Raw genomic sequence first — 22,401 nt, 5'->3', positions numbered from 1 at the left:
TTCTAAAAGTTATCATTTTTATTATTTCCAAACATGTTGATTTGCTTATATTTTCCATCACTACTTCCTCGGACTCGACTCAAATACAACCATTAAATACAATTCATTCATCAATCCTATTTCTGATTTCTCTCCATTCTGCTACTTTTTTATTCTCTTATGGCTTTAATATTTTTATTTGTGCATTGTAACTATACATAATAGTGGAAATAGTTGTGACATAATCATACATTTACATAGCATAAATTGATCCCACACCTCCCCTTTCCCTCCTTTCCTCTCCCCTCCTCTCTTCCCTATCCTCTTTATTGGACCATTTTCTTTAGTAGGTGAGCCGTATGGCATGTAAAATGTCTCTCAGTAAGGTTAACTCTTATCTGTTTTTCTGAAATTCAAGCTAAGTAGATCCTCCCCCACCGCATTTTAATGTCGTTGACCTTATGAACTAGAAAGCCTACTATGGCAACCTATACTCCGCCTCTCCTTGCGGGATAGCCGCTCTAATTCGCATGGCCGCGCGGGGGCGCTGTGGCCACGGGCACGGGGTCGTGTCCCGGGCTGGCCGCGCGGGGGCGCTGTGGGCGGCGGGCGCTGACGCGGCGGGGCGGGGCTGCGCGGCGGCTTCCGCGTGTGTGTAGGCGCGGGATAGGGCGGGCGGCGGTGCCCGGCATGGAGGATGGCTTCGCTCCTGCTGCAGCTGGCGGGGCTCGGCGTGGCGCTGGCGGCCGCAGCCCTCGTGCTGGTGAGCTCGTGGTTGGGGCGGGCGCGGCCTGGCTCGCGGTCCGCTGGAGGCTGCGGCCCCCGGGCGTCCGCCCTGTGCTCCCTCTGGACGCGCCCTTGTGCGCCCTGCTTCCCGGTGGTCTGACCCGGGGGCTCCTCCTCTGGATTTCCACCCACGGCCGTCTTGGTTTTGACTTTATTTATTTTTATTTTTTTGAACCTTATTTCCCTGTGTGCCTAAAGGCTTGGGACGCGCCCACCCAGCCTTCCACCCTGCTTCCCTGCCCCCCTCCCAACCCCTCCCACAAGCCCCGGCCTGCAGCCCGGGAGGTCTGGAGCCCCCAGAAGCCGTGCCGTGGCTTACACATTGGAGTAAGTCCATGGATCAAGAAGACCGTCTAGGGACTAGTAGGGTGAGAGACAGAGACAGGCCCCAGGCTTGGTCTCATCACCTTCGGTCTAGGGATCCTTATATTGCAGAACTAAATTCCTTAAATTTACTGCCTGTGTAAGCAGCAGGACAACAGCATTCAGACCCAGGTTTTCCTTGCCTTTATTCTGGAGGTACAGAAACATTGTAAACACTTGCTGATCTCTATAAAATATGAGAAAATGTGCCAGGTGAACTCTGCCACATAATTCGGGATGAGCCTGCCGTCTGCTTAGTAAAAGGAGAAGAATTCAGCATTCTTGGCATTCAGATTAGCCGCCTGGACAGCACAGGCAGGAAGGCCACTCTGCTGTCTTCTCCACAGCATGTGTAAATTTCTGGCTGAGGAACAGTTAGAAAGAGAAAAGGCAGCACATCCTGACTTCATTGAAATGTATGTTTGGGTCCTCTCTTTTCCTTAACTAGGATGTCTTTTCTTCAGGTGTGTTAGCACATGAGATTTTTGGTAGTGCAGTTTCACGCCTACAATGGAGCTTCGCTTTGAATCTGTTGAGCAGATTTAAACGTGTGTGTGTGTGTGAGAGAGAGAGAGAGAAGAGGTCATACTGACAGCATTTGACCCCATTTGCTTGAAGTGATAAGAGCTTCTATTTATTGAATATTTACTATATGTTAGATATTGTGCTCAGTACTCAGTATGGATTGTTTCGTTTAATCTTTTGAAACAGCACTGTGACATTAGCTTAATTGTATTGATGAAGACACAGGTTGAAGAAATTAGTTCATATATTCGAATGTTACACAGCTAGTGGGATTTTGCATGTTACTGGGAATTGAACTCAGGGGCATTCTACCTCCAAGCTACATCCCACAGCTCTGTTTTATTTTAACTTTGAAACAGACTCTCACTAGGTTGATGAGAGTCTTACTACTTGCTGAAGCTGTCTTCCAAAGTGCAGTCCTTCTGTCTCAGCTTCTCAAGTGCTGAAATTACAGGCATGCATCATCATGCCAGGATTAGTCTTTTTTTTTTAATGCCATAGTAAAGAATAAAAAACAAATCCCTAAAAAACCTCATCTTATTTCATAATTATCCTTTGTTTATACTTTATCTTCATTCTGCTGCTTTTCATAATTATTTTAAAACAGACCCAATGCAACATTGTATCTCATTTATTTATACATAGGTTCATTTAAAAATGCAGCCAGCCTCAGCTATTTAGTGAGGCCCTCTGCAACTTTATGAGACACTGCTTCAAAGTAAAGAATAGAAAATGGGACTGGGGTGTATACCTCAGAGGTAGAATGCCTCTGATTTCCATCCCCAGTGCCATAAAAAAAAAAAGTGTTATTCAATGCCCTCAGTTGACCCTTTTATTTCTCAGTACAAATGTCTCAATTTGTTCCAATTAGTGTCAACAAGGGCCACACACAACAATTGACTGACATGTTGTAAAGGTTTTTTTTTTTATATTAATAGTTTCTCCTTTGTAAACGTTTCCTTACCTAGCTGGGTATAGTACACATGCTTGTAATTCTAGTACTTGGGAGGCTGAGACCAAAAGATCACAAATTTGAAACCAGCTTCTGCAACTTAGTAAAACCTTGTTGCCAAGTAAAAAATAAAATTAATCTGGGCTGTAATTTAGGGGTAGAATGTTCCTGGGTTAATCCCTAGTACCACCAAAAATAAAATTATTTTTCCCTTTTATCTGGTCATTTCTCCTATGGAACTTTTCACGATATAGATTTCACTTATTGCATCCTCTTGGTGCCTTTTAACATCTTCCTCTGTCCCCAAATCTTCTGTAAATTGGTAGGTGTGATCTAGAGACTTGATCAAGTACATGTTAAGAGTTTTTCAGCCAAGAAGTATGTAAGTGATGCTTGGTGTGTGTTGGAGGCATGTGACAGCTGGTCATCTCTGGTGTTCCATAGATCAGTGGGTTCAGGTGTTGCCAGTAGACCCCCCATTATGGAGTTTATCATCAGCTTAAAGGTTTTAGCAGTCACTGATGATCATTACCTAAGTGCTTTGTTTCATTGTGGTTTGCAAAACAGAATACTCCAACTCTGTCCTTCTTAAGTCATTTATTATCTAAAACTTTATAGTGAAATGATCCCTTCCTCAGCTACTAAGTTATCTTGAACTAACTTTCATATACAAAAGGCAAGTTTTTAAAATTATGAATTGGTTCCCCAGCATCTTAAAAAGGTGGTCAGTTTTTATCTTGAGTATCCTTATGGATTCATGACTTTAAAAATGTTTATATACTTAAGTCCATTGCAATAATTATTTTTTGTATTAAAATTATTTCTTCATAGGTGAGTGGGAGGCCCCTTCAGGTTGACTGCTCTGTCCTTTGTTCATTTCTTATAATCACTGATAGTCTTTGCTTCCTTGTATAATGTACTGTTCTGCCACTGTACATTTCTTGTCCCAGATCTTAAACAACCACTCTCTTTGGAGCATTGGTTGCTTTTAGTGAGAAACTGAATTTAGAAACCAAAATCTGGACATTAGGGTGTAAAGCAGAACTCTTGCTAAAACTGCCCCTTTACTCATACTAATCAGAAGCATATTCAATTTCATTTTGCCCAGTAGAATATTATAAACAGTATTCAAAGTACAAATGAGTAGCATTCCAGAAACTTATAGTTGTTTTGAAAGCAAAAAGTGAACCAGTAGAAACAAGGTTACAAAGAATGTATTTCTAAAGCTGGCTTCTAAGTGCATGTGATAGAGAGTCTGTATATTTTATGGTTAACTCCAGAAAATGCTGTATTCTAAATTCAAGTTTGAAATAATCAAAATATATATTTTTATTTTTACCAAGGGGTTGAGGGAATCTTCCCTTTGTGTATTGGTGCTGTCTAGGAAATCTGCTTTCACCCTACAGGTTCCAATGCAATGGATTAAAATTGTTCCTGTGTCACATGTAGGTTCCAGGTAGGAGTGGGACTTCATTGTATGTGTGCATGCACCTGCCCACACGCTGGGGATTGGCCTTCAAGACATTTGAACAGACAAGACTGTAGTGACTACTCTGTTAGGTCTGAGATGCTAGAGGTCTGGGGAATGAGAAGGAAGAAACAGAAGCCTGAAGCTTTAGCATCTTACTAAAGGGAAACAGAAAATTATCCATTCATAAAAGGGATTGATGAGGGGTTGATCATCTAATTTTGGAGTCATGGAGAGTATATATTCCAACAACAACAACAAAAAGCAAATGATACTCTATAGCATAATGAATATTTAAAAGATCAGCATAACATAATTTTTCATGTATCTGCTTTTAGATTTTCATCATTGCATTTATGACTGCCACAAAAGTGCCACCACTTCACCGACATGAAGAAGAAAAGTTCTTTCTAAATGCCAAAGGCCAGAAGGAAACCTTACCCAGCATAAGGGACTCACCTACCAAACAGCTTTCTGTTGTTGTGCCTTCATATAATGAAGAAAAGCGGTGTAAGCTCCATTTGATTTTGTTTGGGGTAGGGAGTCATTTGGGGAGAAAAGAAAATAGAAAGTGTTTGAAGATGTGAGCAATAGGTTGAAGTGGCACATGCCTGTAATTCTAGTATTTGGGAGGCTGAGTCAGGAGGATTGTAGGTTCATGGCCAGCCTCAGCAACTTAGTGAGGCCATCAGCAACTTGGTGAGACCCTGTTTCAAAATAAAAAAATAGGGCAGGAGTTATACCTCTGTAAAATGCCACTGGGTTTAATCTCCAGTCCCACGAAATAATAAAGATGTGAGCTCTGATAAGTACATATTGGTAAGTGTAGTTCAGAGGGGGAGAGCATGTGAGAGAATGGGACTGGAATATTCTAGAGAAGTAACAAGCAGGATGAGAACAGAAGATAGACATTCCAGATGAGAATGACCCTGGAAGGACATCCCAGAGTGATTGCTAAATTATTGAGATTTTTCCCATATGTAATGGAGTTGCTGGGGCATGGTAGCTCATTTTCAAAAGCAATTTTTAATCTATTGTTTTTCTTTAAGTGCCAGTGATGATGGACGAAGCCCTGGGCTACCTAGAGAAGAGACAGGTATCATGCTTTCTCCTTCCTTATGCTGTCTCTAGTTAAAACTAGACCTGGTCACTGACTGTGGAGCCCACGCTAGGGCATTGTGGGTGGCCGGCAGCACGCACAGCACCGATCCTGGGGCCACCTCCCTGCTTGGCCACCGCTAGCCAACAGCAGGCAGGCCTAGCATGTAGCACACCACCTCCTGAGGCAGGTGGGTGACCCAGCACAAACCAGAAAGCTGTGACCTCTCTTGATGTACTTTCCCATGCACTTCTTACCCTCCTTTGCTTGATGATGTATTTAAAATTGAGTGCTGGGCCAGGCATGGTGGTGTACCCTTTTAGTCTCAGTACTTGGCTGCTGAGACAGGAGGACTGCAGGTTCACAAGCAGCCTCAGCTCCTTAAGTAGTGAGGCCCTTTGCAACTAGTGAGACCCTGTTTCAAAAGAAAGAATAAAAAATAGGGGTGAGGGTGTAGCTCATAGGTAGCATGCCGCTGTGTACAATCCCTAGTTCCACAAAAAAAAAAAAAAAAATTATTTAAGTAAATAAAATAAAATTGAATGCTGGGGCATGTCTGCACTTTGTATGACAGCATAATGCTGGTTTTACTTTGTGACTTTTTTACAAAGAGATATATTTTTAAGACATTTTTGGGTGCATTTACACACACTTGTAATTCCAGTACAGGTTGGGCAACTCGCATCATGGCTTTAGGAGGCTGAGACAGGAATGTCACTGGTTAGAGGCCAGCTTGTGATAATTTAGTGAGACCTTATTTCTAAATAAGTAAGTCAAATAGGGCTAGGGCTAGCTCAGAGGTATAATGCCCTTAGCATCAATCCCCAGTTCCACAAAAACAAAGGCTTGTATTTAGGTTGAGGTTCTTTTGTGTTTCTTTGTTATTTTCTAGCACTTTCCCTTCACATACTTTCCTCTCCTTTCCCCTACACAGAGAAAAAGTAAGTAACAGCACCTCTCTTTGTAACATCAGTTACCATTGGGATCTCTTTGGAGAGGATGAGAATTAAGTGAGCTTTGTGGCTGGTGCTTTTGTTTTGGAGAGTGAGGTTCTTTTTAGAAAATTCTTTGTTTTGACACTCTGTCATTGGGGTTTTTTTTTTATATAAAGGGATACTAGAAGATTCATTGAAGGAAAGGGGACTGTTTCCTAATCAAAAATCAGATTTAAGCCGGGCGTGGTGGCGCACGCTTGTAATCCCCACACTTGGGAGGCGGAGACAGGAGGATAGCGCAGGTTCAAAGCCAGCTGCGCTGTCTTAGGAGACCCTGTTTCCAAATATAAAAAAGTACAAAATAGGTCTGGGAGTGTAGCCCGGAGGTAGAAGGGCTTCCAGGAACCCCAGTACCACCACCAAAAAAAAAAAAAAAAAAAAAAAAAAATCAGATTTAAAGAAAAGAAGCAAATTGAGCCCTCATTAAGTATGAGGCTTTTACTTCTTCTGTAACATAGACTCTTATGTTAGCCTTGTGGTCTAGAAATTAACCAAGAAGGTTAAGGTGCCCATTAGGCTGAGGGGTGGTGTGGTCAGGGTGGAATCACTTCTGTGACTTCAGACCTCATGGGCTTTTTTCTCACACACTTGTAGCCTCTCCCATGTGTTCTGGCACCATGAGTTCCTTCCACCCATGTGGTGCAGGGTAGCCAGAGGAGGGGGAGAATCTGCAAGTCACATAGATTGAGTCAGTATGTTCCCTCTGCTCCTACCCAGTTTCTCCTTTTTGTTCTTAGTCTCCCCCTGCCCAGTAATTTTTATTTTATTTTGGAAAAGTAACTCTTTTTCAAAGGAATGTGCTTTAAAGGGGTTCCTTTATTTTTGGTCTTTTTTGGAACCGGGGATCGAACCCAGAGCGCCACACCTGCAAAGCAGGCGCTTTGCCACTGAGTTATATCCCAGTCCCAAAGGAATGTGATTTAGAAATAAATATAAGTATTTATGGAACACCTAAAAATAAATTTATTAATATTTATTTCAAAATTCTGTCTCAGTTTTTAAAACAGTAAATATCTCTGTACATAACCCACATGGACATAAGCTCTCTGGGTCCTTTTATAATTTTTGGATGGCAAAGGAAGCTCCTGGGGCCCAAATGCTGAAGGGTGCTGCTGAGAGAGCCCTACACCTCTGGGCATTGCTGGCTGCCGTGGCCATGGGCATTCATGCCTCCCACTGCCCCTGTGCAGCTCCATGTTCTTTCCTCCTATTAACTGTTCCTTTCGCTTTTTTTCTTACTTTTTTTAATATACATTATAGTCCCATATCATAATGTAAATCATAGTGAGAGCGCCATATATGCACAGAGAACTTGGCATGCTTTCCCCAGCTCCCTTCCCACTCCTCCTTCCCCATACAGGATATTCTCACATATGGACATAATGTCAGTCAGTGGAAGTGCTTCCATCACTGATCCTCCCCCCGCCCTTCCTTTTCCATAACCCACCTCCCTGGCTCCACTGAAGTTTCTCCTCCATTATCTGAAGCCCCTCTGGTATCCCAGTTACTCCCTAGCTTCCACTTATTAGAGAAAACATAGCCCTTCACTTTCTGTGACTGGCTGATCTCACTTAACATACTGTTCTCCAGGTCCATCCACTTCCCTGCGAATGACATAATCTTGTTCTTTATTGCTGAGTAGAATTCCATTGTGTGGACATCCCACAATTTTTTAATCCATTCACCTGTTGATCAACACCTAAGTTCTATAATTTGGCTACTGTAAATTGTGCTGATATCAACATGCATATCCATGTATTACTATAATTCTCTGATTTCATTCCCTTTGGAAAGATACCCAGAAGTATTATAGCTGGAGTTCTTTGCCCTTTTTTTAATGTGGTTTTATACTAATTTTTTTTGTCATATTTATTTGTATATATCAACACTAAAACAATTGTTTCCTCCTTACAGTTTTATTGAGAGAGAGAGAGAGAGAGAGAGAGAGAGAGAGTGTGTGTGTGTGTGTGTGTGTGTGTGTGTGTGTGTGTGTGTTTACTGGGGATCCTACCTCCAACACCATCAGCCCTCTTTACTTTTTATTTAGAAACAGGATATCACTAAATTACTGAGAGTCCCACTAAATTGCTGAGGCTGGCCTCAAACCTGTGATTCTCCTGTCTCAGCCTCTCAAGTTCTGGAATTACCAGTGGGCACCACCATGCCTTGTAATTTTATTAAAATTCTGGATGGTACATATGCCAAATTATTCTGTTATATATTTGCTTCTTGCAGAAACAAGATCCTACATTCACTTATGAGGTGATAGTAGTTGATGATGGCAGTAAGGACCAGACTTCAAAGGTAAATACATGCACTTGTCAATAAGTAGAAAATAGGGAATAATTTAGTACATGTGGAATCTTCTATTTTTCTAAAGCTATACCTGTTACTTTTCTGTTGTTAGAATATGGATAGTGGCAAAAAAAACAGATTTTATTCATGGAAAGCAGGAAAGTATTCTCGCCTTGCACTGCTCCACATCACCAGGGGGCTTCGAAGATCACTGGATAGGGAAGGGACATGCCCAGTGAGCACCCATTAGCAAGCAAAGAGGGTTCCTTTTTTCTAAGCACAGTTCCTCTCTGTACTCTTCTTTCCCTTATAGTTCCTAAGCAGTTCCACAAATAGGAAGCTGCCATTACCTCTGCCCACTGAGTTTCAGGTTTGCCCCCTCTAGGAGGCAAAACTTATGCACAAAGTACAGTGTAAGAAACTGTTGCAGTGGTACAGGGATCAAAGACATTTACTGAACCCTTAAATATATCAGAAAGGTGTGTAAACAGTGAGTGTAAACTAAGTGCACCAGTGGTTAGCAGGTGACAGCTGCTGCACTGTTCTCAAGCTTCCCTTCCTCCAAACAGGCGTGTCTTCATCAGGATTTGCTTTCTTCCAAGCTAAACACAGTTCCCTGTAGAGAGTCTTTCCTCCTAGCTCAGGAAAGTTTCTTGTGGTTCACTCAGCTGCTTGCACAGTGACTCTGTCTTCTTGGTCTTGGCGTCTTGTGATGAATATCAAGCTTTGTGCCATTCCAGAGTAAACTTCTGTAGCTCAAACAAGTGTCCTTTGAATAGATCTCCTTGAGCTGTCAACATGAGCCACAGGCACCGGCTGTTACTAGAATACAAAGATGTAAGGTTGCTTTCTGGCTTGAAAAGTTTACATCTAACACAGGCGTGTACGCGAGCAACATAGTGCTAGATGTTTTCATCAGTTAAGAATTTTCTCATGGAGAGTACTTAGGTAATAAAAGAACAAATTAGCTTATATGCCAGTATGTCTGGGCATAGTCAATTTCAGAATCAGCTCATCACTAAACCTGTCAAGTTGCTGATTCAACATCTTTTCAACTCCTATGCACAGCTTCAAATATTATGTGTCTTAAAGCAATAAGAGAGGCAGCTAGAACCTTAAGATTTGTCTCTACCTCTCTCCTCTTTAACTAGGAGTAAAAATCTTTACCAGGGGTTCCCACCATCCAGCAAATTGATCTCAGTATTCAAGGGGCACAGCTTAGAGGCATGGCCACCAGGCCCTTGTGGGAAGCTGGAAAGTCCCCAAGGGCTATACCAGTATCACTGTGCAAGATTGGGACCATAACTGGAAGGACAAAGGGGCACTGATTCAGATAGGCCACTCTGTAGCCGTGGCTGCGCAGCGCTGCAGGAGGAGTACATGTGAGTACAGTTCCTCTCTGTACTCCTCTTTCCCTTATAGTTCCTAAAGCAGTTCCACAAATAGGAAGGTGCCATAACCTCTGCCCACTGTGGCTGCATTCGCTCATTGACACTAGTTAATTCCATACTCCATGTCAGGCCCCACAAGCACAGTTGGCCCTATATACTTGCAGATTCAACCAACCACTAATTGAATTTTTTTAATTGCATCTGGGTCTGGGGATGTGTTTTAGTGGTAGAGAGCTTGCCTAATATACTTGAGGCTCTGGGTTCAATCCCTCCCATGGCCAAAAAAATTGGCACCTGTATTGAACACACCAGAGCTTATTTCCTCCATTATTCCCTGAACAATATAGTACAACAGCTCTGTAGATAACATTTACATTGTATCAGCATTACAAGGTCATTTAAAGTATATGGGAAGATATATGTGGGTTCTGTGCAAACACTATACAGTATTATACACAGGACTTAAGCATCCTAGAATTTGGGTATCTTGGGGATCTGGAACAAATCCCTGGTGGAGATTGAGAGATAGTATATTAACCTTTGTCTTTCAGTAGGGCATATTGTCATGGAATATTAAGTGATGTGATAAGTAACAGATGAACTGGAAATGCTTTCAGAGCAAAAGCATTATTATAATGTTTTTAGGATTATGTTTTCTTTTTTCCTGGGGAAGTTGAGGATGGGCATAGGAAACAGGAAAAAGAACTGTTGTTTGAGCTATCTCTCATTTGCTGACATGTGGGCGAACAGAAAGTGTTCTGCAGAAAGGCTTGGCAGTGTGAAAGGGATGGCATGTTCTGTAGCTCTCAAACACTGCTCATGTGCACGGTGCTGATGGGCAGCTTGAAGAGTCAGGGCAGGGAGTTCTGTGCAGAGGGTCCCATGTGCCCTGACAGGCCACGCACATGTGATGCTTATAAGCAGTGGGTCATCACGGGGGATGTTGGAACAGGGCTTCTGTGAACTGATTCATTTCTGTATTAGGGAGTGAGTTGGGAAGCCAGGCAAGAAACATGGGGACTACAGAGGTAAGGCCCTGGTCTAGGTTAATGAGATGTGGACAGGATGATTTGGAGTCAAGACATTTCAATGTTTTTGCAATAGTGGGAACTGAACCCAGGGGCCCTCTACTTTGTCCCAGCCCTTTTCATTTTATTTTGAGACAGGCTTTTGCTAAGTTGCCCAAGCTGGCCTTGAGATCCTCCTGCCTTGGCCTCTGAGGGCCAGAATTATAGGTATGGGCCACTGTGCCTGGCTTAAGAGGCATTTCAGGGTCAATTTGCTGAATTTTAGTAGCTACCCAATTATGATAGGTGATAGAAGTGGAAGATGATTGTCAGGCTATTTATCTTGAGTTCTTAGTAGATGACGATGCCATTTGCTGCACTAAGAAATACAGAAGGAGCAAAAGTAAGAGCAGATAAAGGAAAGTCTTGAGTTTTTATATCTGATAGGAGACAAAAGGAAGAAGTCTGGGCAGTAGACAGACACGTGAGATTCATATACATAACTTAGGCATTAAAGAAACTCTCAAGTGGCTTCCTCTGAGCTTGTATATTGAGATGTGACCAAGGGCTGTCCAAAAGCTGCACGGTTATACAGTGCAGGTCTTTGCAGGGATTATGCAAATTCTAGGAGCACGTCAAGGAAAAGGAGTTAGTGAAGACTGAAAAGGAACAGTTAAGGGAGAAGGGCAAACACCAGGCGAGAATAACTCCATGACTATCGAAAGGGGGAGGGCCCTTGGTGGGACATTGAGTAGAAGAAGCATGAGGAAAAGCAAGAACCGTACTGCAGCGGACTGAAGAACAAGTGGGTGATGGAGGAAGCCAGCAAACGTTGATCACTGTTGTCTGGTTTTATTTGGGGAGGGGGTGTTTGTTTTGGTGGTGGTGTAGCTTGAACCCAGAGTTCCATGCATACTGGCCAAATACTCTACCACCGAGCTACCTACCCAACCCATAATTTAATTATAAATCCGAGTAGTCACAGTTGCTTAATAGTGAAGTAGGAAGAGGGTTTTTAGAATGCTGAAAGTTTGCAACTTTGAAGAGTAGGAGCCAGTATGTGTGTGTTGGGGGGGAGAGGGACAATTGCAGTGAGAAGGACAAATTACCATATGGATCTCTGTAAGAGGGAACTTTGAGCCAAAAGATGTGGGGAAATGGTCCAGTACTGAGGCCTGGTGGCAGGTTTGTACCAGGCAGTTAGCACACTTCTAGCAACTCAATAGCGGAGGTCAAGGAGTTAGGGAAAAAAGAGAATGACTATCCTGGTGGGTCCACTGCAGGAAAGTGTTTCATGACTTCACTAACTAGTAGGTCAGTGTCGTATCGTGGCACATGGGCTTCTGCAACCCTTCTGGGCTGTACATTGGTACAGACTAGTCAGTCAAGAAGAGTACAGTAGCAGTGTTTGAGCCAAAATTAAAAACCTGGTTTATGTAACTTGCAACCCAAGTAGATTGTTTTAACTTTTTTCTCTTTTTCCATTAATATGTCTTTTAATTGACAAATGGTAATGATACATGTATGTAGAGTATAATGTGGCATTTCAGTACATGTATACTTATGTAATAATATGATCAGGATACTTGACATATCACCTCAGACATGTATCATTTACCAAATTAATTTTATTCTGACTTTTATGTAATTTAACAGGTAGCTTTTAAATATTGCCAGAAATATGGAAGTGACAAAGTTCGAGTGATAACACTGGTGAAGAATCGTGGGAAAGGCGGAGCTATTAGAATGGTAATACATACTTTCACATTTTGCCTATGATGGAAAGGTTTTTTTTTTTTTTTTTTTGGTGGTACTGGGGGTGGAACCCAGGAGCTTTTTTTCTACCTCCGGGCTATACTCCCAGACCTATTTTATATTTTATTTGGAAACAGGGTCTCACTAAGTTGCTGAGAGCCTCACTTAAGTAGCTGAGGCTGGCTTCGAATCTGCGCAATCCTCTGTCTGAGCCTCCCAAGCGCTGGGATTACAAGCATGCACCACCACGCCCGGCTCTGGAAAGGTGTTTTAAATAACCTCTTTTGCTGACTGTAATATGTGTATGTTGTATAGCTAGCTTATGAATACCAGCACTTCAAACCAGTGATGACACATTTTAATAATTTCATGTATTTTATTTATTTTTTTTCACATTTTATTTTATTATTATTTTTTAATCATACATCACTTTGGAATACAAGACTTGAGAGGATATACAAGCACATATCATCCAATAAGCCCTCATCCAATTCCCATCCCATTCCCTTCCCCTCCCTCGATCCCATGCTTAATTGGTGATTATCTTTAATATATTTGTTTACGTACCTCATGAGTTTTAAAGAGATTCCATCCTCCCCCATCCCCTCCCTTCTGATTGGTTACCTTAATTGCTTCTCAGTAAGGCCCTTTCTACTACTCGACCTCCTCCTGTTACCCTTTTCCTCCTAGTTCTTGCTAATTAGGGGAAGCATCTGGATTTTATTTTCTGTGCTATTTCTCTGTGTATGCTGTATTGCAAGTTCCGATCCCACTCTTGACTGCCCCAGTAGTGGCCTAGCCACCCGGGGGACTGATCCCAACCTCGCTGACTCCAGCACCGGCCCGATCCTGGTCTCGCTGGCCTCGCACCAATCTAACCCCTCAGCTGGCTCTGCTCCCGGCCTCAGAGGCCCCAGCACCGGCCTAGCCTCACGACAGGCTCCGATCCCGGTCTCGCTGATCCTGGCCTCAGAGGCCCCAGCACCAGCCTTGCCTCACGGCAGGCTCCAATCCCAGCATTGCTGACCCCAGGACCAGCCTAACCCCTTGGCAGGCTCCAATCCTGGCCTCGCTGGCCCCGGCACCGACCTAACCTCTCAGCAGGCTCCGATCCCAGTCTCAGAGGCCCCATCACCTGCCTTGCCTCACGGCAGGCTCTGATCCCAGACTCGCTGGCCCCAGCACCGGCCTCACCCCTCGGCAGGCTCCGATCCAAGCACCCTCCTCACCCAGCAGGTTGTCCCATGTTCCCAAGGGTGTGTGGTGGTAGTATTCTGCCTCTGAGGTAATTTCTTCAAAAGTTCCAGGTGTATTACGTCAGATCTCTACCTCCCCTGAGTACTTGTCGCTGCCAATGTGACTGCCTCCACCATTTCAAATCTTTCCCAAGCTCTTTTCCCATACCGCATGATGTCCAGTGTTCCTAAGCATGTGGGACAGTAGCATTCGACCTTTGGGGTAATTTCTTCAGAGGATTAGGGTATGTTGGATCAGATGTCTGCCTCTCCCAAATACAAGTCTCCACTGCCATCTCAGCCACTGCTGCCGCCACCGCCTTCCTCCTAGGTCTCCCTAGACTCTGTCCTTACAAGTGATGTCCAGGATTCTTAACGATGTAGAGAAGCAGCAGTCATCCTTCGCAGGGAATTTTTCCAAAAGTTCCAGTTCAGATGGATATATTTTGTCTGCATCTCCAATATTCTAGCTGCCGCCGCGGCCATCTTAACACCTCTCGAATATTTTTTTTCCTGTTCCCCCTTTTTTTTTTTTTTTTTTAAATAAGAGAAGAGACTATGTGTGGTTTGGGTAGGATGTGGGATCAGGCACTCGGTAGCAATGAAAATTTTTTTTCTTTCTGGGTGTGTGTGTGGGGGGGTCGCCTAAGGGTGACCCGCACTCGCCCACCCACCCGGGTCGGGGCATTGAGGCCCAGAACTCCAGGCCCTTCTGGGTGGGGGCGGGTCGCCTAAGGGTGCCCTGCCCGCCCACCTGCCCAGGGTCGGGGCCTTGCGGCCCAGACCTCTGGGGCCCTTCCGGGTGGGGGGAAGTTGCTTAAGGGTGCCCTGCCAGCGCCCGCCCACCCACCTGGGGTCAGGGCCTTGCGGCCTGGACCTCTGGGTCCATGTATTTTTTTTTTAATCTAAAGTTCGTGTAGTATCTGTAACATGCTGGATGATTCACGAACATTAATTTTTATATTTGTCTTAAATTTCAAATGTGTCTTTGTTAGAGTTATCGATGTTAGCTAGACGTGGTGGTTCACACTTGTAATTCCAGCATTTGGGAGACTGAGACAGGAGGATCATGGTTCAAGGGCAGCTTCAGCTACTTAGTGAGGCCCTTTGCAACTCAGTGAGACCCTGCTTCAAAAAATAAAAAGACTGCCGGGCATGGTGACGCACACTTGTAATCCCCACATTTGGGAGGCTGAGACAGGTGGTTCGCACAGGTTCGAAGCCAGCTTCAGCTACTGAGTGAGGCTCTCAGCAACTTAGTGAGACCCTGTTTCCAAATAAAATATAAAATAGGTCTGGGAGTATAGCCCGGAGGTAGAAAGCCTCTGGGTTCCACCCCCAGTACCACCCCAAAAAAAATAAAAAATAAAAAGACTAAGAAATAGGAGGCTGTTTGCAACTCAGTGAGATCTAGTTTCAAAAATAAAAGACTAAAAAATAGGGCTGGGGGTGTAGCTTGGAGGTAGAATGCCCCTGGGTTCCATCCCCAATACCGCAAAAAAAAGATAAAGAAAAAATAATAAAAAATAGGACGGGGGTGTAGGTCGGGGATCGAACACCCCTGGGTTCTATCCCCAGATGCACACACACACACACGCACACACGCACACACGCACACACACACAGTTATTTTTTATCTCCTTTTGCCATTTTGTACCCATATTTCACTGAAATGTAATTGAATTTAATCATAATTTCTAAGCATTTTTTTAAATACAGGGTATATTTAGTTCTCGAGGAGAAAAGATCCTAATGGCAGATGCTGATGGAGCCACAAAGTTTCCAGATGTTGAGAAATTAGAAAAAGGACTAAATGATCTACAGCCTTGGCCTGTGAGTATATAGACTAAATGACATTCAGTCGAAAATATAGATCCTATAATAAAACTTTAAAAGAATTTCCTATAAGCTTAAAAATCAGTTTTGGGTTTTTTGGGTTTTTTTTGTACGAGGTTGTTCTGAGTATTATAGTGCTCTGAGTATTATAGTCCCATAGAAAGATAATCATTTTGTTTTTAGGCATTTACTGATCTTCTGAGATTAACTGGACGGTTTCTTGATATTCTGACCCTCTTTTGACTTATAATTGCTTCTACTAAAGGTTTGATATTTATTGTGCATGTTCACTAAATCTTTTATTTTAAAACATAGCTAAACTTTTATGTGAAAGCATAATCTGAGACTTCTAGGTAAAGACATAAAATGAAAATAGATCACATAATCTTATTTTTGATAATTTGTTGGTACAAACAAAAATAAAATCACAAAGATAAAGTACATCCTCAGGCCATAAGTGCTGTGTATGGAGGTAGGACTAGAGATTGAACTCTGGGACATTCTGCCTCTGAGATACACTCCTAACTATTTTTAATTTCATTTATTTTGAAACAAGGTCTCACTAAGTTGTTGAGGCTGGTCGGAAACCTGTAATTCTCCTGTCTCCGCCTTGCAAGGCCATAACTAAAAAATTAGGGTTGAAGAAAAGAAAATCCTGGTGTCATTCCAAAAACCATTTAGACCTGTCGTGATAGTGCACACTAGTAATCCCAGTATTTGGGAGGCTGAGACAGTAGGATTGCAGGTTCGCAGCCAGTCTCAACTAAGTGAGACCCTGTTTCGAAATAAAGAATAAAAATTAGCACTGGGGGATGTAGCTCAGAGGTAGAATGCTCTTGGGTTCAATTCCCAGTAAAACACACACACACACACACACACACACACACACACACACTAGAGAAAGAAGGTAAACATTTTAAATCCTGGGCTTTTAACCAAACACTTCCAAACCTGCAAACAAGTAAACTGAGAGAATAAATAAGCACTCAAAGACAACATCAGACAGTGCATATACCTGCTCTTGCACAAAATGCCAAGAGCTCAGCAGAAGCAAGAGAAGTTGCTGAGGCTTGCCAGTGTCAGGGCTTTGAGCTAATTTGGGAGCACAGATCCAAGGGATTAGGTCCATTCTTCAGTAGCGCACCCTTGACAGAATCTCACAGCAAGGGACCTGAGCAACCAACAAGGCCACTTAAAGCTCCAGACCTCAAAACTCTAGTTTAGAGGGAAGAACAAGTGCCACAAAAAGTAGAGGTATAGGAAGAACTCACATGTACCACCAGAGTGCTGCCCATGTTAATCATAGCAAAAATGAAAGAAATAAAATGGCAGGTACACCAACAATATACCAAAAAAAGAGAACTAGAAAGTTCTATACAAAAGAAAATAAATCCTATCAGAAAGATAGCATTATTTAAGGAAAAGTATACATTTACATTCAGCACCACACATATTTAAAAGAATATTTTTTAAATGAGGCAAAAATTGAAGTCCAAAAGAAAACAATAAATTGAACTATCCATAACAAAATAGACCTAGTGTTGAACCAGAGATTTTTATTAACATATTAAAAAAATTATGCCAGGTGTGGTGGCACACACTTGTAATCCCAATACTTGGGAGGCTGAGACAGGAGGATCACACAGGTTTGAAGCCAGCCTCAGCAGCTTAGTAAGGCTCTCAGCAACTTAGACCCTGTTTCCAAATAAAATAGGCCTGGGGTGTAGCTCAGGTAGAATACCCTGAGGTTCAATCTTCGGTACCAGAAAACATAATAAATTATAGCGAAACCGAATAATAAAGAAAAATAAGCATATAAAACCAAAGCTAAGCTGGTGTGGTGATGCACGCTTGTAATCCCAGCCTTCGGAAGGTGGAGACTGGAGGATCACGGTTTGCGGACAGCCTCAGCTACTTAACAAGGCCCTTTGCAACTCAGTGAGACCCTATTTCAGAAATGAAAAGACTAAAAATGAGGGCTGGGAGTGTAACTCAGTGGTACAATGCCCCTGGGTTCTATTCCCAGTACCACAAAAAAAAAAAAAAAAACCAAAAAAAAAAAACTAGAAAATAATTACCAAAAAAGAGTTTTATGTCTATATACGTTTATTTAATTTCACAAGATTTTAATCATAGCCTATTTATTTTTGTTATCTTAGAAATTTTCCAACTCTGTTGGTCTTCAATTTATATGGCTTTAGTTACTATGTTACATTGCTAATTCATACTGACAACTCTTCATATGTGTTGCCACTGAACCTTGTCACCTCATCCTTCTACTGGTACCATTGGTTTCTTTGTTTCTGTGTTTCTTTTGCTTTGCTTTGCTCAGAAAGGGAAGCATCAACATTTTGGATTTTCAGTACCTAAAGCTGTATGTTTTGTTTTATTTTGTTATATAGGAATGGCACCCAGGAACATAGTACCTGTGAGTTACATCTGCAGCCCTATTTTATTATTTTAAAACAGGGTCTTGCTAAGTTGCTGAGGACCTCGCTAAATTGCTGAGGCTGGCTTGGAACCTGTGCTCCTCCTGTGTCAGCCTCCCAAGTACTGGGATTACAGGGATGTCCATTGTGGCAGCTGAGTTGTATGTTCTTCAGTGCAATTGCTAGCCCCTTCTTAACACACTTAAGCCACAAACTTGATACACATGCCTTGCATATATTCCTCTAAACCCTAAAATAGTAGTAACAACAATAGTGCTTAAAATAATGAAACAAGAACATAGGTTTCATAGTTCAGCCCAACAATTATCTAACTGACTCACTAGATGGCAGTAGTTGTTAACCTTAATGCCTCTTAAAATATTATATTGACTAGTTAATTTCTCCGGTATGTTTTTCAATAGTTTCTAGTGTTTTCTTTCTTAGCAGATTTTATTTTTTAGTTGCCACAAAAAGAAACTTGCTACTTTTTGAGTGCTAGGGATTGAGCCCAGGGGCATTCTACTTGTGAGCTACATCCCCAGTCCTACTTTTTACTCTTTATTTTGAAACAGGGTCTCACTATGTTGTAGAGGGCCTCACTAAGTAGCTGAGGCTGACCGCAAACTTGTGATCCTCTTGTCTCCTGTCTTAGCCTCCCAAGTACTGGGATACTGGGATTACAAGTGTGCGCCACATGCCCAGCTTGAAATTGGTACTTCTTGTATTTCCTCTTAGAGTAATCAGGTCACATGTTCCATTCAGATTATTATTACAAGGTCAACTTAGAAAAGTCACCTATATTTGCTTCTCTGACAATAATCATTCCTTTAAGCTTTTTTTTTTTTTTTTTTTTTTTTGTGGTACTGGGGTTCCCGGAAGCCCTTCTACCTCTGAGCTACATTCCCAGACCTATTTTTTTTTACATTTTTTTTTTTTTTTTATTTGGAAACAGGGTCTCCTAAGTCAGCGCGCGCGGCTGGCTTCAAACCTGCGCGATCCTCCTGTCTCTGCCTCCCAAGCGCGGGGATTACAAGCGTGCGCCACCACGCCCGGCTTAAGCTTTTAAAATTAAGTTTAAGTAGAGCTTTATGTGTTACAAATGAGATAGGATATTTACATTTTAGTCCCAAGTCTTTTATTTGTATTAGCTATTTCCACATCATTTTTTAATGTTCAAGCAGTGCTTATAATGCTTCTTTTAATAAAGATACGCTTAGTTTTATAATAACTTTTCATAGTCTATTATGATCACTTATCCCATGGACTGTGTGAAACAAAAGCCAAAATTCTAAACAAGCAGTAACTAGATGACAAATAGTTTATAATTCATATCACAGTAATTTCTCAGGCCATGATTTAGATCTTAAATTCTCATTTAGAGAGAGTTCCACCAAGTTTAGCTTTTAACCCAAGTAACTAGTTGAAATTAACCTTTTTTCTGGAGTGTAAATAAATATAATGTGCAATATTAGCTTACATTGGATAAGTTTACTGTTACATAGAATGGCTGTGTATTATATAATTAAGTGAAAATAAATTTTAAACATTTAGTCGCATAGAGAAAGATATGTAATAATATTAACTGCGTTTCTAGAGATAACCAATGTTAACATTATTATGCTATTTAAAATATATTTATAATGTACATATTAATAAATGTTATACAGATTGTATGTGTACATGGTATATAATTGTTTTAAAATTAAGTTTTGTCAAGCCAGGCATGGTAGTGTATGCTTGGGAGGCTGAGACAGAGGATCACAGGTTCGTGGCCAGCCCCAGCTACCTAGTGAGGCCCTCTGCAACTTAGTGAGACCCTGTTTCAAAATAAAGAATAAAAAAAATAGGGATGGGGTATAGCTCAGAGGTAGAATGTCCCTGGGTTCAATCCCCAGGACCACACACACAAAAAAGGCATTACCATATTTACATAGCAATGTATTAACATTGGTATCTATTAATAGTTGAATTATGGACATCTGTTTATAATTTTTCTTTAGGTTAATTGTATTATTTGTCTTTAAATAAATTTGTATGTTGCTTTAGAGAGAAAAATAAAGGCAGGTTTCTTATTAATCAAACCTTTAATTTTTTTTTACTGGTAAAACTGTGTGTGTGTGTGTGTGTGTGTGTGTGTGTGTGTGTGTGTGTGTGTATTACTAAGGATTGAACCCAGGGGTGTTCTACCTCCAAGCTTCACCTACAACTCTATTTTTTACTATTTATTTTGAAACAGGGCCTCACTAAGAAGTTGAAGACCCAGTAACAGAGGCTGGCCACAAACCTGTGATCCTCTGTCTCAACCGCCCAAGTGCTGGGATTATGCTGCCATGCCCAGCTCCAGTAAAACTTTTTAAAATGTAATACATTATTTCATATACAACTTTTCCATTTCTGCCCATATTGGATGAGTATGAGTAATTTTAATATCTGGTTTTTCTTTTACTAATTTCTTTTACTAATTTACTAGTTCAGCTTTGTATCTATATTTTTACCTCATTTGGATCTAATTTCTTCTTTTGGAGTGCTTGTGCCAACTTCTATTTCCATTTCAGTTTGTTTCTTAACTTTGGATATGGAGTTCAAACAGACCTATGTTCAAATTCGATCTGATCTTGAGCAAGTGAATCCATTCAATTCACTTACCTCATCTGTGACATATGTATACTGAGCCCAAGTTTCTAGTGCTCATATTATGATTAAAATTTTTAAAAAAGTAGCCAGGATGATGGTACATGCTTGTGATCCCAGTACTTGGGAGTCTGAGACAGGAGGATCACAGATTCACAGCCAGCCTCGGCAACCTCATGAAGTCCTCTCCAACTTAGTGAGATCATGTTTCAAAATAAAAAATAAAATAGGGCTGGGGTTGTTGCTCAGAGGTAGAATGTACCCAACTTCAATCCTCAGTACCACACACACAAAAAAAGAAAATACATGATGAGTGTTTAGGCTGCCCTTGGCATTCCATAACCAGTACCTCTAATTATTGACATTAGTCCTCGATGCTTGTTTTTTTTTTTTTCATCAGAGCCAATTTTAATCTTTCTGTCTATGATTACTAATTTAAATTTATCCTGTCTACTTTACTTTTTTTCTTTTCAATGAATTATGAGGGAAAAAAATACTTAACTGAAAAAGTGTCAGGAAAGAGAATTCTGACCAAATATTTCTTTGTAACAGGGAATACTTTTTACCACTCTAAAAAGTCAATTGTCATACTATTTAAATATTTATGTTAAAAAATCACAAGAGACTTCCGGGAAGATGGCGACTGAGAAAAGCAGCGTCTTAGAGTCCTGCTAAAACTCAATCTCTTGTTGCCACAAAATCAGCGCTTGTCATAGCCAGAAAACACCATCAGCAGAGAAATAAAAAATGTAAACACAAGGGACAGAGAAAAAGAAAGACTAGAAGAACAATCAGAGACCAGAAATCAAGCCTGCAATGTGACGGCAGAGCAAGCCTGCACCATCTTCCCTCACAGCACCAGGCTCCAGAGAGGAAAGGTAAACAAGGAGCTGAAGTGAGCAGCTGCAGATCATTCGGGTATAATTCAGCAGTTCTTTCAGCGCAAAGAACGCCTAAAACTCCTAGTGGTCAAGCTCATCACGCCTTTCAGGGACTCGGAACGGAACTCAAAACCAGAAAAAAATACTCCAGCCTCACGGCCAAGGGCATGGCAGCGGTGCCATATTGTCAGCAGCTACAGCGAGTTTACCACGCCCCACCACAGCTCCAGATCTGTGTGCACAATAACCATGAGTGTAATTGCCCCCCTAAAGGAGAAATCTCTGTACTGCACTGCCAGGGACTTTGATAATCTCATTGGGTCAAATATTTTGCAGTCCAACCCAATGAAGGAGTAGCAGTGGCAGAGATACCACAACCTAGCCGCAGCTCCCTGTGAGAAAACGCCCAGCCTGGCACCCCCACTGTCTCGTACAGCCTCGAATAACTCCCTGGGTCTGAGACTTTGAGATACAAACCAGTAAAGGAATAGTGGCGGCAGAGATTACCACAGACTCAAGATACAGAGCACTCTAAGTGAAGTTGTAGTGACCCAGGGAAGGCACAAAATTCTGAAATCATGGGAAAGAGGAACAACAATAGAGAAATGAATGCCCACAACCCCACAACATCAGAACCTGATAAAACAGAAATTCAGAGATCTCTAGAAGATCAAATCAGGAAAATAACTGTTGAAATAATAGAAGACTTTGGAAAAGAATTCAGAGAGAGTCAAAAAGAGATAAAGGATACAAAATTGAAGTAAAGGCCTCAAT

General features: G+C 41.7%; 1 protein-coding gene across 2 annotated transcripts in view; it reads left to right on the top strand.

Moving 5' to 3' along the window:
* Window positions 1-637: 637 nt before the first annotated feature.
* ALG5 (ALG5 dolichyl-phosphate beta-glucosyltransferase) overlaps window positions 638-22,401 on the top strand; it is a gene marked incomplete at both ends in the record, with an annotated part of 39,334 nt that continues 17,570 nt past the window's right edge. Inside the window, 6 exons of one of the 2 annotated variants that reach the window (XM_080689240.1) lie at window positions 638-742; window positions 4,412-4,583; window positions 5,123-5,169; window positions 8,403-8,471; window positions 12,517-12,609; window positions 15,570-15,683. In XM_080689240.1, the coding sequence (XP_080545366.1) occupies window positions 677-742; window positions 4,412-4,583; window positions 5,123-5,169; window positions 8,403-8,471; window positions 12,517-12,609; window positions 15,570-15,683 (561 nt within the window). The remainder of the gene's footprint in view (window positions 743-4,411; window positions 4,584-5,122; window positions 5,170-8,402; window positions 8,472-12,516; window positions 12,610-15,569; window positions 15,684-22,401) is intronic. The other variant, XM_080689239.1, reaches the window with a different exon arrangement.

This window comes from Muscardinus avellanarius (assembly GCF_963383645.1).
Source record: "Muscardinus avellanarius genome assembly, chromosome: 2".
Taxonomy (NCBI): domain Eukaryota; kingdom Metazoa; phylum Chordata; class Mammalia; order Rodentia; family Gliridae; genus Muscardinus; species Muscardinus avellanarius.
The sequence above is the reverse complement of the archived record's forward strand: the minus strand, read 5'-3'. Positions and strand labels throughout refer to the sequence as shown.